At 39.9% G+C, this 19014-nt stretch overlaps 1 protein-coding gene across 1 annotated transcript in view; it reads right to left on the bottom strand.

The window, feature by feature from the left end:
* Nucleotides 1-575: 575 nt before the first annotated feature.
* LOC103272274 (transmembrane protein 56-like) overlaps nucleotides 576-19014 on the bottom strand; it is a 51131-nt gene continuing 32692 nt past the window's right edge. Inside the window, exons 5-6 of the mRNA XM_008069764.1 lie at nucleotides 9095-9168; nucleotides 576-894 (exon numbers count right to left, since the gene is read on the bottom strand). Of these exons, the coding sequence (XP_008067955.1) occupies nucleotides 576-894; nucleotides 9095-9168 (393 nt within the window). The remainder of the gene's footprint in view (nucleotides 895-9094; nucleotides 9169-19014) is intronic.

The following is a 19014-nucleotide window of genomic DNA, read 5'->3' as shown; positions in this document are numbered from 1 at the left end:
AGAGTACAGTATGACAAATGTTAATAGCTATTTACAGATTTAACAGCAGTTCCCATTCTTTTAGCAAAATTGGTGACAACACCCACTTTGCCAAATTATCATAGTCAACAGTCATCTTTCATAGAGAAATATACCAAAGTAGGTTAAGTGATTTCTGAAAAGATTTCCCACCGTCTTCATAATATTTTATTTAAACCTTTAAGATTTTATCCATGCTTATAAATAATGTGGAAGACAAGCAGAAAAAAAAATCTTGGGATGGAAACTAAACTTTAGTTTCTCTTTTCTAAAGGTAAAAATAAAGACACTGAAACCCTGGATAACAATTATATTTGATTTTTTCAAAAGCCTCACCAAAACATTGTGAAACAGTATGGAAAGACAAACACAGTGAACCCCAATTCAAGAAGAAAAATGAATATTCATCAGAACAGCAAAGGACACCCCAGATCTCAGAGAGGAGAAGGGCAAACAGTCCCTGCAGTAGCACTCTGCACAAGAACATGCCAAGAATTCATCCTCTCAGCAGACGTAATGTCAGGTAGTAATAAAATTTGCTTATCAGAATCATACCTTTAGTCAAGTTTTCCATTCTGAAGACTACTTTTGGCTTTCTCTTGTCTGAGGAGAGAGATGACTTTGATGTACCCTTTTGAAATTTTGATCATCCACATGACATTCATCACATCCAAAGCAACACAAGTAGAGGCCCAGGCACTTTGGGCTAAAAATCCCAGCCTTATGTAGGGTTCTGTTCCATATACAGAATACATGAAGCCATAAAAAGGAGGTATCGAGGCAATCCGCACGATGAAGAAAACCACTGTCATGAGCGCTCCATTGATGATGTTAGCTTTGGAAAACTTGGGATACTTCAGAGCTTCAAAGAACCACCTGAGAAAATCATTAAAGAAACATCACACTTACACTGCATCTCTGGGGATTAACCACTTTTAGTTTTTAAAGTTCAATAACCATCCCCTTAAGGTTTACATAGACAGGTAAAGAGCCTAGAATAGTCTAGAAGGCTGAAAAAGAACAAAGTTGGAGGACTCACACTACAGATTTCTATGACTTACTATAAAGTTGCAGTAATCAAGACAGCACAGCCCTAGTGAAAGAATAAACAAATAAATTAACGGAACAAAACAGAGAGCTCAGAAATAGACCCACACAAATAGACTCAACTGAGTTTTGACCAAGGTGTAAAGGTAATTCCATTGAGAAAAGGGGTCTTTTCAACAAACTGTGCGATATTATATGTCCATATGCAGGACAATGAACTTAGGCAGAGCCCTCACACAAACATTAACTCAAACTGGATTACAGACCTAAATGTGAAACGCAAAATATAAAACTTCCAGAAGAAAAAAAAAAACCTGTATGAACTTGGTTATAGTGATGGTTTTTTACGTACAATACAAAAAGCACAATCCATGAAAGAGAAAATTGATAAGCTAGACGTCACTAAAACTAAAAACAAAACAAAAAAAGTGCTCTGTGAAAGACAAGAAAATAAAAAGACAATTTCCTTGTTTGTTTTCTTCTTCCAAGATGGCAGACTAGAAGTTTTCAAACATACCTCACAGAAACATTGTGAAACAGTGTGGAAAGACCAACATGAAGGAAAATGGATATTCATCAGGTCAGCAAAGGACTCCCCAGATCTCGGGAATGGGAAAGGCAAACGCCCTACCACCACCACCCCCCGCCATAGCACACTGCAGAGAAAAGTGAGTGTGGCCCAGAAGACCGGATAGGACTGAAACCTTGCTCCTGAGATATACCTTCCAATCAGGGATCTGCTTAATCCAGGTCAAGGGAAAACACCCCAATTTCTCCTGAGCCCAGGAGCTGTCTTGGGGAGGCCGAGAGTTGGCAAGAAAAAAGACACCCAGTAAAGCCATGGGTATTCTTCCAAACCCAGGTCAGTAAGGAGAACACCATTTTGACCCAGGTCCAGTGTCTTAGCCACAGCGACTGCTACAGGCATTTTGGTTTCTGCCCACAGACTAGGCTGCTGGGTCTGGAGCAGGAGCCGGGCCTCCCAAAACCTGAGCAGGGCAGGGAACATGGATCCTACCCCAGAGTTTGGAACCAGACCTGGGTTCATCCCAGCCACAGGCTGGGAGCAGCAGGGAATTCCCCCAAAGCCGTGTTTACCTCCCAGAAAGAGACACAAGCAGCCAGAGTCAGATCTGCAACCTGGAGTCAGTCTCTGCGCATCACTGAACTCCCGCAGGTTATGGCAAGGGGCCCCAGCAAAACCCAGAATAGAAACCTAAATGACAGGAGCCTAGCCAGGACCCACGCTCCGGAATTTACAACCCGAGGAGAAGAGGTAGCTGTAGCTGCGGCTTCTCATGAACAGCTAGTCCTACGGCCATCCCGGCACTCTTCAGCGAGCACCACTGTTAAGAACCCTAGCCTCCCTCCAGGACGAGTTAGGGGAGCAAGCTCCGGCAATACTCAGGAAAAGGAGGGTCCCTCACTCCTACACAACTGGGAAAGCAGTCCACGTGGCAGGAGACCAGCAGGCGGGACCTCACCCCTCTGCACTTGAGTCAGCGGCCTGAGAGGCAGGACAGTTCCTGATCCCATGTTTTCTCCAGGGTAGTGAGGTCTGGTGCCAAGGTCAGCTGGAACTGGGCTGCAGGTATCATTGTGGAGGAGCCACAGCCCCTCTTTGCCTGCTGAGGAAGTGTGTGTGCCCATACCCCCAGTACCAAGGACCTGGCAGCCCCCGTCGATACAGACCCGGATTAGTCGTCTAGCCTCCCTGCGCCTAGAGTAGGAACCCCTCCCCCAGGGGCAGAGCCCTTGGTGCAGCGCTGTTCTCTCTGCTCAGCCCCCAGACTTACCCCAGGTACCCTGGAGCTACTGCTCTTCTAGATAAGGCACTCGGGCCACCCCCACCCCTGGAGACCGCACACCAGACCCCACCTCGGAGCAGTGCCTGTGCCTGACATCAGTGGACCATTGATGGGCCTGCCAGTTCAGCCCTTCCCCTCTTGGTTTTCCCTCCCCAGGGCTGAACTAGGAGGTAGACCACAGGGCCCTCCACAGAGCAGCTCGCAGCTGAGATAGAAGAGCACTTCTCACAGTAAACAAGGATCGGGGAAATACCCATCCACGTGACAGTCGCCAGCTCTCATCCACTTGCGCCACCTACTGGCCTGGAGGTTGAATAACGCGTCACAAGCGTAGACCACCAAGGAGTAAGTGAAGCCTCCTGAGACCCCCACCACCCCAGGCTCACAGGAGCAGTCAAGCCAGCCCACCTCCTGACTACATTACTATTACAACCAACACTTGGGAAAGGCTACATACAAAGCTATCTATATCAAAGGAACTCATACAGATTAGCTGCCATTGTTCATCCAGATAAGAACCAGAGAAACAATCATGAAACATTAAAAAAAGGGTTACCCCTCCAAAGGGGCACACCAATTCTTCAACAAAAGAACCTCACCAAAATGAATTCCTGAAATGTCAGATAATGAGTTGAGAATATTGATTATAAAGCCTAATGAGATATAAGATAAAGCAGATAACTAACACAAATAAATTAGCAGAACAATTCGGGAGATGAAAACAAGATTGAAAACATTTTTTAAAAACAGTTTTAAAGAGGGGCCACCTGAACCTTTACCATGATACAAAAAGAAAGGGGTTGGCAGTAGCAGGACACTACCAGGGGAGGAGGGGGGACACATAACATCAATAAAGGTACCTGATGTCAAACCAGGCAAAGTGGGGACCAAAGGGAGGCCCAAACTTTGCCTGTACAATGACCACTTGTATACGTAAATCTGAATTGTACCCCACATCTTTAAAATAAAAAAAATGTTTAAAAAAGAGTGGGTCCCACATTCTTGATGAGGCCTTGCATGACAAGTATCAATCAATAATAGGTCTTGGAATGTGGTCCCTGGACCCCTGAGTCCTTTTCAGGTGGTCTACAAGGGAAAACAGTTTTTATGATAATATGAAAATGTTATTTGCCTTTTTCATTGTGCTGACTTCTGCACTAATGGTGCAAAGCACTAGTGAACAAAACTGTAGGCATCTTAGCACAAATCAAGGCAATTCCAAGAAATGGTATTAGTGGCTACTCTTATTTTTTACTGGCATGCACTTGTAGTTCAAAACAAAACCAGAAAAAAGAAGAAAAAGCTTCACTTAGGAATGTCTTTGATGAAGCAGTAAGAATTATTAATTTTATTAAATCATACCTTTGAGTACATATCTTTTTAGTATTTATTGTGATAATGTAGAAAGTATACATGAAGCACTTCTGCTGCAGAAGACAAGGGTTGTCTTGAGGAAAAACTCTTGGGTGATTGTTTGAACTACAGCTTAACTACCTGATTCCAGAAAACACCATTCTTGCTTGAAAAAAAACAGCAAACTATGGTTGCTTGAGCCATTTGGCAGGCATCTCAAAAATGAACAAAGTGGGCTTATCATACCAAGGAAAGCAACTGACAGACAGTGTTTGTTGCCAGTAAACAAATATCCCAGCACTTTGGGAAGCTGAGGAGAGAAGACTACCTGAGCTCACAGGTTCGAGAACAGCCTGGACAACATGGTGAGACCTCATCTCTACAATAAATCAAAAAATTAGCCAGGCATGGTAGCGTGCCTGTAGTTCCAGCTACTTGGAAGGCCGAGGTGGAAGAATCCCCAGAGTCCAACAGGTCGATGCTGGGGTGGCTGTGAGCATGTCACTGCACTCCAGCCTGGGCGACAGAGTGAGACTTCAACTCAGGGGGAAAAGAAAGTAAATTTTCAAATGATCAGAATTTTTGAAAATTTGTATCTGCCACTGTGAGCCAGCTTCCCAATACTTAAATACTTTTCTAATGAGATCTAAGGTTACATTAACTAACACGGGCTTTAAAAATATATCATTTAGCTGGGCTCGGTGGCTCAGCCTGTAATCCCGCGCCTTTGAGAGACTGAGGTGAGTGGATTGCCTGAGCCTGCGGGTTTGAGACCCGCCTGGGCAGTGAGACCTCATCTCTACAATAAATCAAAAAATCAGCCGGGCGTGGTAGCGCATGCCTGTAATTCCGGCTACTCGGAAGGCTGAGGCGGAAGGATCGCCGGAGCCCAGCAGGTCGAGGCTGCGGTGGCCGGGAGCGGCCACTGCACTCCAGTCTGGGCGACAGAGTGAGACTCCAACTCAAAACAAACAAACAAACAAACAAACAGCAACAAAAAACATCATCTAATAAATGTGTCAATCTCTATAAGATCTATGTAACTCAATGAACCGATATTTTCCATGTGACCAAGATGTAGAGAATCAAAGTTATGCATGGGTAAAAGATTCAAAGCCCAAGAGAGACCAACGGATTTGAATGTAGCAGAATATAAATAGTTCATTGATATGGTTTCAGATTTTACATTTAAGTACCCTTTAAGAAACTAATTCCGCTGGACTCAGTGGCTCAGTCTGTAATCCCAGCACTTTGGGAGGCCGATGCGAGTGGATTGCCTGAGCCTGCGGGTTCGAGACCAGCCCGGGCAACTTGGTGAGACTTTGTCTCTACAATAAATTGAAAAAATTGGCTTGGCATGGTAGTGTATGCCTGTAGTTCTGGCTACTTGGAAGGCTAAGGCAGAAGGATCGCAGGAGCCTAACAAGTCAACGCTGGGGTGGCCACGAGTGTGCCACTGCACTCCAGCCTGGGCAACAGAGTGAGACTCCAACTCAAAAAAAAAAAGAAAGAAAGAAACTACTTCCTAGCATATTTCAGTGAGGTATTAGAGAAGAATATCCACAATTATTTGAAAGGCTACTAAAATGCTTTTCCTTTTCTTAGTAAATTATTAACTCAGAGAGGCCAGATATTTTTCATATGCCTCAACCAAAACAACATATCACAACAGACTGAAAATAAAAGCAGACTTGAGAATCAGCTGAATTCAGACATGAAAGAAATTTGCAAAAATGTAAAACGATGACACTCTTCCCACTGAATTTTTGGGGTTTTCTTTTGGTCATGTATTTCTCTCTCTCTCTCACTCACACACACACACAAATATTATGTTAACATGTAATGTTATTGTTAGTGTTAAATGAATTAATAAATACATTTAAATGTTTCCATTTTAATTTCCAATCTATTAAGTACCAATAGATGTAACCCACCAAAAAAAAATGTTCACTCAGGTCCTCAATAATTCTTGAGACCAGAGCTGAGCGAGGTGGTTTGTGCCTGTAATCTCAGCTACTCGTAGGCTGAGCCAGGATGACTGAGTTCCAGGTCAGCCTTGGCAACATAGTAAGACCCCATCTCTAAAAAATAAATCAATAATAATAATAACTTATGAGACCAATAAGACTACAAGCACATGCCACCATGCCTGGTTAAGTTTTTTTTCATTATGATAATTAAGCAATTAATGGCCAGCCTGGGCAACATAGCCAGACACACCTCTACAAAAAACAAATTTTTAAAAATTAGCCAGTGGTAGTGGTACCTGCCGGTAATCCCAGCTACTCAGGAGGCTGAGGCATGAGGATCAGTTGAACCCAGTGAGCCACGATCACACCACTGTACTCCACCCTTGAGTAACAGAGTGAGACCCTGTCTCAAAAAAAAATCTATATAACCCAAAGCAATCTACAGATTCAATATAATTCCTATAAAAATCTCAATGGCATTTTTTTGCAGAAATATTTTAAAAATTCTAAAATTAATATGGAATCTCTCAAGACCCTAAATAGCCAAGACTATCTTGAAAAAAGAATAACAAAGTTGGACTTCCAACATTTTCTTATTTCAAAACATACTACAAAGCAATAGTAATCAAGATGGTGTGGTATTGGCACAAAGACAGACATACAGACCAATGGAACAGAACACAAAGCTGGAAATAAACCTTTGCATATATGGCCAAATGGCTTTTGATAAGAGTCTCAAGACTACAAACAGGGAAAGGATAGCCTCATCAGCAAATTTTCTAGAAAACCTGTATATCCCTTTTCAAATGAATAAAATTGGGGCCTTACAACATATACAAAAAATTTATTCAAAATGGATTAAAGACCTAAACATGAGACCAAACCTTAAAGCACTAAGAAGAAATTAGAGGGAGAAACCTTCAGGACATTGAACTTGGCAATGATTTTTGGAGATATGATACCAAAAGCACAGGAACAAAAAGACAAATTGGACTGCATTGACTTTAAAACCGTCTGCACATTGAAAGAAACAATCAACATAGTGAAAAGGCAACCTATGGAACAGTTGAAAGGATCTGCAAATAATTACTCTGATACTATCATCTTCTGATATGATTAATATTCAAAATATAGAAGAACTACTACAATCTAATATCAAAGAAAACCTGGAGGAGCATACCTCATTAACAGGGGTACCTGCATGATCAATGTTTATGTACCTAACCCTGGATTGTACCCCACATCTTTACAATAAAAATGTTTTTAAAAATGAGCAGACTTGAATACACAATCTTTCAAAGCCATACAAATGACCAAGATACATAGGAAAGATGCTCAACATCATGAGTCACAGAAAAAAAGCAAATCAAAACTACATGAGACATCATCTCACACTCATGAAGACTGCTACTATCAAAAGAACAAAAAATAACAAACATTGGTGAGGATGTAGAGAAATAGGAACTCTTGTGCTAAGCAAAATAAGCCAGTCCCAAAAGGACAAAGTAATCTAAGGTCGTCAAAAAGTCACAGAAACAAACAGTCAACAATAAAAAAGTGGTTATCAAGGGTTGGGGGGAGGGAAAAAAGGAATTAGTGTTTAATGAGTATTTCAATTTTGCAAGATGAAAATGTTCTAGAGATCTGTTGCACAACAATGTGAATATACTTAGCACTCTGATCTGTATTCTTAAAAACAGTTAAGATGGTTCTTTAAAAATTCCTGTGATGGATATCAATATTGTACATTTATTGGTTTAGTCATTTATATTGTGTGTATTTGAAATAAAAGTAGTCTTTTAAATTTAAAAATTAAATAAAAATAAAATGATTTCTTAAAAATGAGAGACTAAGATAACATTGATAACAGAATTTGGGGACAAGAGGAAGTTAATGTCAGGGATATTAACTGAACCCAACATGAGCCAGAGTGGCGTTTGTTCTTTTCCATAAAGAATTCCATGGAACCAGGTATGGTGGCTCCCGCCTATAATCCCAGCACTTTGGAAGTCAGAGGCAAGAGGATTGCCTGAGTCCAGTGGTTCGAGAGCACCCTGGGCAACTTGGCAAGACCTCATCTCTACAATAAATTAAAAAACTAGCTGGGTGTGAAGGCACCTGCCTGTAGTTTCAGCTACTTGGAAGACTGAGGCAGAAGGATCGCCTGAGCCCAGTTGGTCGAGGCTGCGATGGCAGTGAGCGTGCCACTGTACCTCAGCCTCGGTGACAGAGTGAAACTCCAACTCAAAAACAAAACAAAAGAATTCCATGGAATTCAAAGATCCACTGAGTACAGTTTATCTTGCAGTGTCCTGGTGGAGGGTAAAAGAATGCCTTGGGACCAGGCATTATAGAGCATTATCCCATTGCAGAGAGAGCAGGGTTCAAAAACTAATGCTGGCTGGGCTCAGTGGCTCAGCCTGTAATCCCAGCACTTTGGGAGACCAAGGTGAGTGGATTGCCTGAGACCGCAGATTTGAGACCAGCCCAAGCAACTTGGTGAGACCTCATCTCTACAAGAAATAAAAAATTAGCCGGGCGTAGTAGTGCATGCCTATAGTTCCGACTACTTGGGAGGCTGAGGCAGAAGGATCGCAGGAGCTTAGCAGGTTGAGGATGGGGTAGCCATGAGTGTGCCACTGCACTCCAGCAAGGGTGACAGAGTCACACTCCAACTCAAAAAAAAAAAAAAAAAAAGCTAGAGCCACCACTCACTGGCTAGGAAACCTTGGATAAGTTATTCTAATCTTTCCAAGCCTTACTTGCCTAATGTGTACAACGGTGATAATAATTCACATTACAGATCCTTATCTTTTTATAGTAGCCTTAGAATCTTGGGGAAGGAATTTCCCCAAACTAAACAGCACAGATTTAAAATACATTATCTCAGTAACCTACCGCTGATTCACAAAAGGGCTGGAAAACTCGGCAAGCAAGCGAAGATTCCCAATGTATGCCAGCACGCCACCTCTCTGGATGAGAAACATAAACACAATATCATATTATTAGCAAAATACTAGTAAAATTTTAATTCCAAAAAAAAAGAAATGTGCAATAGCTTCTCAACATAATGTAACAATCAATTTTGAAACATACCAAGAAATTTTCTACCCTGTACTGCTACACTGATTTTCTTCTTTGTGAGAACTTAGAAATATGTTTAGAATTCTACAGTATTCTTAAAAAATAGCATAGTGTACACTTATGCTCTTTTATTTATACAATGTTCACTTATGAAAATAGGTTTCAAGTAGTTGTCTCAGTGTTGAACAAATGAACTCTGTAAATACTATTAATAATGGCATTCTCAAATTATTATAGAAAGAATAATCACAAAATAGTGCAAATTTCAGAAGTTGAGGAATTTTATAACAATTCAACACCTAAGAGGAACTTGTTTTTACATCCAACATCCATTATTAAATAGAAACACCTTATAAATCTCAAAGTGCACTTGTCCTAAATAACATATAATCATGTGAGCAGACACATATCTGCCCAATGAAAAACACATGCCAAATCTTGCCTATCATATTTGACCTGAAAAATATATTTGTCAACCAGAGGGTCCTAAAGCTAAAACACCTTCGGAATCATTCTAAATTTAAATACATTACATAATACATTCTACCAATTTAATAATATAAAAAGTATAGCAGAATTAATAATAAACATTAGAAAGAAAACCAAAAGCATACGTTCTAAAATTTTTATTTAATACATATTAGAAATTGCTACTAAGTAAATGGAGGTACTCAGGCACTTCCAATTAAATCGGAATTATTACCACATGCCACAGAAAACAGTCCCGCTCACATCCAATCCATTAGATATATGTGAGACGTTGAAAACTCTTATTCTACTGGTGATATCATGTTGCCTTCCAAACAGGAATAGAAAGCATTTTTTAAAAACTCTTTATTTGAATATTTTTAGTATTTATCCATGTAAACTACTTCAAATTATAAGCTTGATGGTAAGAATTATCTTTACCAAGGCTAACTAAAAATGTTTCATCATCTCAAATTCATTGTCCTTGGTGATACTTGAATATGTGATGAGGAAGAAGGAAGACGAGATGGCCAAAGGAGCACAAACAGCAGGCAGGCTGAGAACTGTGAGCACCGGGGGAGTCAACCAGGACACAGTCATACCAGTCCAAAAACACAACAGAGCATGAGAAAGAACTGTGCATTACATTGTGCTATTACTTTAACATAGAAATATTAATAGGTATTTATTTGAAAATACACATTATTATCAGCTGGATGCAGTGGCTCAAGTCTGTAATCCCAGCACTTTGGGAGACCGAGGTTGGGGAACTGCCTGAGCCCACAGGTTTGATACCAGCCTTGGCAACTTGGCGAGACCTCATCTCTACAATAAAATAAAAAAAATTAGCCGGCCATGGTAGCGCACACCTGTAGTTCCAGCTATTTGGAAGGCTGAGGCCAAAGGACTGCCTGAGCCCAGTGGGTTGATGCTGGGGTGGCCATGGGCATGCCACTGCATTCCAGCCTGGGTGACAGAGTGAGACTCTCACTCAAAAAAAAAAAAAGAAGAAAATACACATTATACTACACTGTAGACTTTTCTGTTACAATAAATGCTTTTATTTAAACACGATGGGAAAAGTGCTGATTGATTTAGATGTACTTGCCTTGTCCCAGACTTGTGAGATTCAGTCTCCTCAGGTGCTTGTACATCTCCCCACTAAGACTGTATTGTTTTGCTAGGGCTGTCATAACAGAGTACAAAATGCTGTGTGGCTTAAACCACAGAAGTGCATTGTCCCACAGTTCTGGAGGCTAAAAGCCCAAGATCAAGGTGTCAACAGGGTTGTGCTCCCTCTGAAGGCACTAAAGAAGTTCTGCCTGCTAGCTTCCTGCAGTTCCTAGGTATATGGCAGCCTAACCCCAATCTTCACATGGCGTTCTCCCTGCATACATATCTGTGTCCAAATTTCCCCTGTTTACAAGAACACCAATCATAGTGGAGTAGGGTGAGTCCACTACTCCACTATGTGTTCATCCTAACTGATATTATCTACAGTAACCCTACTTCCAAACAAGGTCACATTCTAAGGTTCTAGGAGTAGTTCCTTAGCATAATGAATTTTGGAGGGGACACAACTCAACCCACAACAAAGCCCAACTCCAAATTATTTTCTGTGCATGGTGCAGAATGATTTTGGATATATAATTTCCTAATCAATTCCATGTGTCTTTCCATCCATTTAAACAAGTCATTATATACTAATATATATATATAATAATATATATATGTATAATATAGATTTCCATGTACAATAATAATAAATTTCTTTATCAGTGATGTCTTCAGCATTCCAGTATTGGAATCATGGCCATTCTCAATTTTATTATCTGAATTCTTGGAAAATACATTCATAGCACAAATGATGTAGTAGATTAAACTATCAGTACAAAGCACAATGGTTAATCCAGCAGGCAAAGTCAGAGATGAACGGCTACTGCTCACAGTTACAACAGACTTAAGTTATATCAGAGCACTGTAACAATCTGAATAAATTCATTTTAATACATAATAGGAATCACATTTACAGCTAGAAAGCAGAGGGGTGAAAAAAGAGCAAATGTCTGACCTCTCTAACTTATCCAGCATCAAGAAGCATTTTTAAGAAAAAAGGAAACAAATTGCCATTCACATTTCAAGTCCTAGATACTGTGCATGTCTTAATTAAAAATTTTTAGTGACTTGTTCAAAGCCTTGGTGAGTTTTCTCAAAATAATTGGTTGGAATATTTGCATTAAGAGGAGATTGGTTAGAAGAAAAGTAATTGCATTTGATTGTAGATGATCCCAGTAAAATAAAAATGAAACGTTCTGCTCTGATCTCCCTCTACAGGTAAATTCTGCAGTGAAAAAGATATTTTAGTATGATTCTTACTTAAACCTGACATAAAAATCTTAGAAATATTTTAATTAGTATACTCCCTCACTAAAATAGATTCATATATGTAACATGCACTCTTGTTTTTGAAAAATAAATTATCTCATAACATTGCCTTTTTCTTCTCAGTTCAAGGTGGCTCTTTTCCCAATTTATTTTTTCTAACAATTTTCTCCTCATGTTTAGTTATTTTAAGTCTATGACTTTCTACACAACCGTGGCCAATGTTCAGAGAATATGACACACCAGACTGCTGCAAAATATTATGACTCAATGTTTTTCTAAGGTCAGCCAAAGTCCTTGCTAAATTACTTACCGTATCCTTCAAATATATAGTTTTTCCAAAGGTGAGCTCCAACACTGAAGATTGTTTTATTTTTATATGACTTCTAAAGTATTTTAAAGCAGGAACCCTAAAGCTATATAAACACTGAGGTAATACAGTAGCAACAGGCTCAATCTTCATTAAACTATAAAAGCCAATTCTAAAAGTTTCTCTCTAGTTAATATTAATTTCAAAAGTACAAAAATATTAATGAAACAGATACTATGCCTAAGACATTTTTTGAACGTCTAAAAGATTATTTCTTCCAACTCCTGAAGTACCAAACTAACATCAGATAAAATCTGCCTTATGATATTCATTAAATATTTTAAAAGTTACTGAAAAAATAGTAAATTTGATATGTTGTTTTTATCTAAACAATTTTTCCAAATTTTGAGGAAATTGTCTCAAATTTGAAAAAAAAGATTGGGCATAACTTCCTGACACTTTTCCTAATCTCTCCCTCCTCTTCCCAAAGAGAATAATAATTAGTTCTCTATTTCTAAACCAGTGGTTCTCTACATGTGGCTCCCAGACCAGCAGCATCAGCATCCCCTGGGAACTTGCTAGAGATGTATATTCTTGGGTCCCATCCCAGACATATCGAATGGGAAACCCTGTGGGGTGGGACCAACAACTGTGTTTTGCAGGCCCTCCAGGTGATTCCAAGATATACTGAACTGAGAGAATGTCTGTCCAAGTCTAGAAATGATCAGGGATTTCTAAGCCTGAAGAAGCTAGCTCCCTACTTCTCTGAAACTGTGGTTAGTAAGGGTTTACACTCTAACCAGATCCCACATCATTATCAAGGTGAACCTACTACATTCTTCTCAAAAATCTTTCCCTGGGCTGTGTCTCCACAGAGCTCTCCACTTATCTGTTAGAGTACTTAGCCCCTTGTAAATAAATACATTCCCTATGCCTCATTCACAATTATACCCATAAAGCCTAGTCCAGTGCCTGGTCCATGCTTCCTGAGTTGAATTTTGCCTACTCACTAGTGTTAAACAAGCACATCACCTCCAAAGTCAAAATCCCAAGTTTCCTTCAGGCCTATTTCTGAGTGGGCGAGAGCACCATCACTTTGTATTCTAAAAGAAAAGAAGAAAAGTATCCAGATTTTAATTTCATAAAGAGATCAGTGAGAAAAAAAAGACTGAAGTTTAAACTCCAAAATTTGATACACTTAGATTAGCAAAGCAAAGCAGGCAAAAGTGGGCAAGAAAATAAAAGAGTAAGGGAATTTGAGGCCCACGTAATAGAAGGAAAATATCTAGAATCAAGTGACTAGTGAGCATACTAGCAAAGTAGGGAGCAACTGATAAAGTCAAAAAGAAAGATAAACAAGAGCTCTGCCCTTAGCTGTATGACCTTGTGCCGATTACTGAACTTCTTTGACTCAATTTTGAGAAATGTATAAAATAGGGATAATATCATATAACAGAGCTGTTGTTAGAACTATGTGGCTGGTGGGACACTTGGGAAAATGGCGTCGGGACAAGTTGAACTGTGAAGATCTCCACAAAAGGTGGCTCCTGAAGGCAGTTCCATGTACTCCTGCAGCCGCCGCCTACACGGGGATGGCTACTATAGCCAGTCCCATGCAGCAAACTGCCTCCGTCACACTACGGCCTCCGCAAGGGATTACAGCTGTTTGCTACCAGGTGCTAAACAGCTGCCAACACTGTGGCTCTAAGCTCTGGCCCCGGGCAATTCCCAGCTCCCTCCTCCATCCCAAGCTGCCCGTGACACACCAAACTGCAGCACCCAGCTATATCGCTGGTTCCCAGTACCCGATGCCAGATACACACCATCATCGCCTATCATAGTGGATCAACTAGGGCCCCAGATGAGTGGAGAGAGAAGATTGGTGAAAGAGGAGCCTCCCACTACAGCCATTTTCCAGGCAGAGATTCACATTGCCTCGCCCATCTCTGTGCAGCCTCCACCTTGTTTTCTAAGGTAACCTCGCCAAAACAGGAGACAGAAGCCCTCCCCTATGCTGTATCAGACACAGACAACTCAGTTCTATGTGGCAGACCTGTCAGGCAGCAAGCCAAGTGAACTGACCCAAGCTATGAGTAACCATATTTGCCTGCAATGAGAGCAAAGGGGAGGGGCTAGAGATCAGAGCTGAAGAGACTTTAGACACTCAGGAAAGACTCCAGAGCTAGTCTGGTTTCTTATTTTGATTTTTTATTTTATTGTTTTGTTCACTTTTGTTTGCTTTTGGATTTAGACTACCTGCTTGTGTTGGGGAAGAGCACATCAAAAGGCAGGATTTTATGGGACTATCTTTGTGTGATCGCTGGTATGCTTTAGGGAATTTTGTTTGTTTGTTTTTCACTCTTTTCTGGCCTTGTGTCCCTTTTCATTCATTAGTTGGTATGTATGTCTGTTTTTCCTCTCTCTCCAACTTCCTCTTGACCCCCCCCTTCTTCCATTATTTTCCTTTTACTTACCTCTGTTTATTTCAGGGAGCAAACCTAAACCCCAATGCATAGACAGACTGTAAGGCAGTGCGAAGTGGGTTCCAGGGTGCTCATACACCTGTTGGTGGATACTGGGATCTGCAGACAGATTCTGAATCACAGCTTCCCCCTCAATTAAATTTCAAAACTGCAAAAAGTACATCCCCCAATCCACAGTCCAGTCTCAAAAGTGAACAAAGCCAGAAGACCCTCATAAGGAAGAACAAGAGATTGAACAAAAAGAAAAAAAGCAACCCCACCTTCCCTGAAAAACAGAATTAAGGAAGGGGAGGGAAAGGAGGAGAGAAATCTACACAAATGAAGAAAAACCAAAAGAAGAATATGGGTCCCTCACAGACCCCTGGGAGGCCAGATAATGAAAAAACAGACCTTGGAATGCAAACAATGAAGAAGCCCCAAAATAACTGGTCTAAAATTACAAACCCAGATATCAAGACATTAATGGAGAGATTAAAAAGAATTGAAGAGAGACAAGAGGAAACTAGGAAGGAGTTGATAACTGAGATAACAGTAGTAAAGAATACAGTGAATGAAATAAATATCAAACTAATAAGCATGAAAAGCAGAATTAGCCAAGCAGAAGAAAGACAGAGCTAGAGGACCAAAATATAGAACTAACTCAAACTGTCAAAAACATAGAAAAGAAGCTTTAAAAGACAGAACATAACCTTCAAGAGATGAGCGATTACTTCAAGAGACCGAACCCAAGAGTAATTGGACTTCCTGAGGCAGAAATAGAGAAAGAGACCACCGTGGAACAAACATTCTATGAAATTATTCAAGAAAACTTCCCTCATCTCATCAGTGATGCAAAAATTCAAACACAAGAGATTCAGAGAACCCCTGCAAGACAACAAATGAGAAGACCAACTCCCAGACACACAATAATTTACCTAAACAAAGCAGGTATAAAAGAAAAATCCTAGCTGGGCTCGGTGGCTCAGCCTGTAATCCCGTGCCTTTGGGAGGCTGAGGTGAGTGGATTGCCTAAGCCCGCGGGTTCGAGACCTGCCTGGGCAGCGAGACCTCATCTCTACAATAAATCAAAAAATCATCTGGGCGTGGTAGCGCGTGCCTGTAATTCCGGCTACTTGGAAGGCTGAGGCGGAAGGATTGCCAGAGCCCAGCAGGTCAAGGCTGCGGTGGCCAGGAGCAGCCACTGCACTCCAGTCTGGGTGACAGAGTGAGACTCCAACTCAAAAAAAAAAAAAAAAAAAAGAAAAAGAAAAATCCTAAAGGCAGCAAGAGAAAAAAGTCAGATTACCTACCATGGAAGACCAATTAGAATAGCAGCAGATTTATCTACAGAAACCCTTCAAGCTAGGAGAGCTTGTAGCCCTATCTTCAAAGTTCTAAAAGATAAACAATTTCAACCAAGAATAACCTACCAAGCCACGCTAAGCTTCATCAGTGAGGGAAAATTAAAATCGTTCCCAGATATCCAATCCCTAAGAACTTACACTGCCACCAGACCACATCTACAAGAAACACTTATTTAGGTTTGCTCCCTGAAACAAACAGAGGAAAGTAAAAGGAAAATAATGGAAGAAGGGGGGGTCAAGAGGAAGTTGGAGAGGGAGGGAAAACAGACATACATACCAACTAACCAATGAAAAGGGACACAAGGCCAGAAAAGAGTAAAAAACAAACAAACAAAATTCCCTAAAGCATACAAGCAATCACACAAAGACAGTCCTATTTATTTATTTAATACTTAAGAAAGTATTAAAAACAGAAGAAAAGGGAAAAAACGACAGTCTTCACAAGAGTACAGGAAAAAGATTAAAAACACACAGGAACCAACCCCAAAACCAAAAGAAAGACAACAAACAAACAGTATAAGAACAACAACAACTGTATAAGAACCTCATGATAGGGATCAACTCTCACATTTCAATAAATACCCTGAATGTGAATGGACTAAATGCACCACTGAAAAGACACAGAATGGCAAAATGGATAAAATATCACCAGGCAACAATATATTTCCTCCAACAGACTCATCTCACTAGAAAGGACACTCACAGACTCAAAGTAAGAGGATAGGAAGCAAAATTTCAGGCAAACAGAACACAAAAGAAAGGAGGAGATGTGATCTTAATCTCAGACAAAATACCCTTTAAGCTATCAATAATTTTAAAAGATACAGAAAGCCACTACATAATGATAAAGAGTTCAATCCATCAACAAGAAATATCCATCCTAAACATATATGCACCCAACATAGGAACGCCAACTTTCATAAAGCAGCATCTAAGTAAACTCAAAAATGATATTGACTCTAACACTATCATAGCTGGGGACTTTAATACCCCACTCACAACCCTAGACAGATCATCAGGACAAAAAATCAGCAATGAGATCCAGAACCTCAATGTGACTCTTGACCAAATGGATTTAATTGATACCTAACGAACATCCACCCAATGACCACAGAATATACATTCTACTCATTACCACATAGAACGTACTCTAAGATCGACCACATACTTGGCCATAAATCAAGCATAAACAAATTTCAAAGATTGAAATTTTACCATGTCCTTCTCAGACCACAGTGGAATAAAAATAAACATTAACACTAACAAGGTTTCCCCAAAACCCACAAAAACATGGACATAAACAGCACGATGCTAAACAACTCCTGGGTCAATGATTAAATCAAAACAGAGATTAAAAGATATCTGGAAACAAATGAAAATGAAGAAACATCTTACCAAAACCTCTGGGATGCCATGAAAGCTGTAGTAAGAGGGGAATTCATATCTCTACAAATGCACATGAAGAAAATGGAAGAATCACAAATTAATAACCTAACAAGTCACCTAAGGAAGCTGGAAAAGTAAGACCACCAAAACGCTAACTCTAGCAGAAGAATACAGATCACAAAAATAAGAGCCCAAATCGAGGACTTAGAAGACAAAAAGATAATACAAAAAATAAATGAAACAAAAAACTGGTTCTTTGAAAGGATAAACAAGATCAATGATCCCCTAGCTAGACTGACCAAAAAAAAAAAAAAAATGGAGAAAAAGCCCAAATAAACACAATCAGAAACACAAAAGATGAAGTCACATATGACTCTGAAGAAATACAAAAGACCATTAGAGACTATGATGTACACTTGTATGGAAAGAAACTTGAAAACCTTAAGGAAATTTGGACTTTCTAACATCACACAACCTGCCTAGGTTGAAACAAGAAGAAATCGAGACCCTAAATAGGCCAATATCAATCAAGAAAGTCGACTATGTCATAAGAAAACTACCTACCAAAAAAAAAAAACCCCTAGACAGATGGCTTTCCAGCAGAATTCTATAAGACATTTATTAAGGAAGAACTAATACCAATCCTAATGAAAGTACTCCAGGTGATTGAGAAAGATGGAACTCTCCCCAAATCATTTATGAAGCTAACATCACATTGATAACCAAGCCAGGTAAAAATGCAGCAAAGAAAGAGAACTACAGGCCAATCTCTTTGATGAACATAGATGATAAAATTCTCAACAAGATCCTAGCAAACTGGATTCAACAACACATCTCAAAAATCATCCATCATGATGAAGTAGGCTTCATCCCTGGGATGCAAGGCTGGTTCAACATTCGTAAAACCATAAATGTAATTAAATACATCAACAGATGTCAAAACAAAAACCACATGATTATATCATTAAATGCAGAAAAAGCTTTTGATAAAATCCAGCACCCCTTCTTGATAAAAACCCTTGAACATCTGGGCATATGTGGAACATACCTCAAAATAGTAAAAGTCATCTACGAGAAACACATAGCCAGCATACTCCCAAACAGACAAAAATTGGAACCATTTCCCTGAAAACTGGAATAAGACAAGGATGCCCACTCTCACCCCTCCTGTTCAATATAGTATTGAAAGTCCTAACTAGAGTAATCAGAAAAAAGAAGTTGATCAGGAGTATCCAGATAGGAAAAGAGGAAATCAAGCTATCTCTCATGGTATACATGATTGTATACCTTGAAAACCCAAGAGAATCTGTCAAAAACCTCTTTGCACTGATAAAGCACTTTGGCAAAGTCTCAGGGTATAAA

This window comes from Carlito syrichta, unplaced genomic scaffold, assembly GCF_000164805.1.
Source record: "Carlito syrichta isolate Samal-C Ts95f unplaced genomic scaffold, Tarsius_syrichta-2.0.1 Scaffold312199, whole genome shotgun sequence".
NCBI lineage: Eukaryota > Metazoa > Chordata > Mammalia > Primates > Tarsiidae > Carlito > Carlito syrichta.
This window is presented reverse-complemented; position numbering and strand designations above follow the sequence as displayed.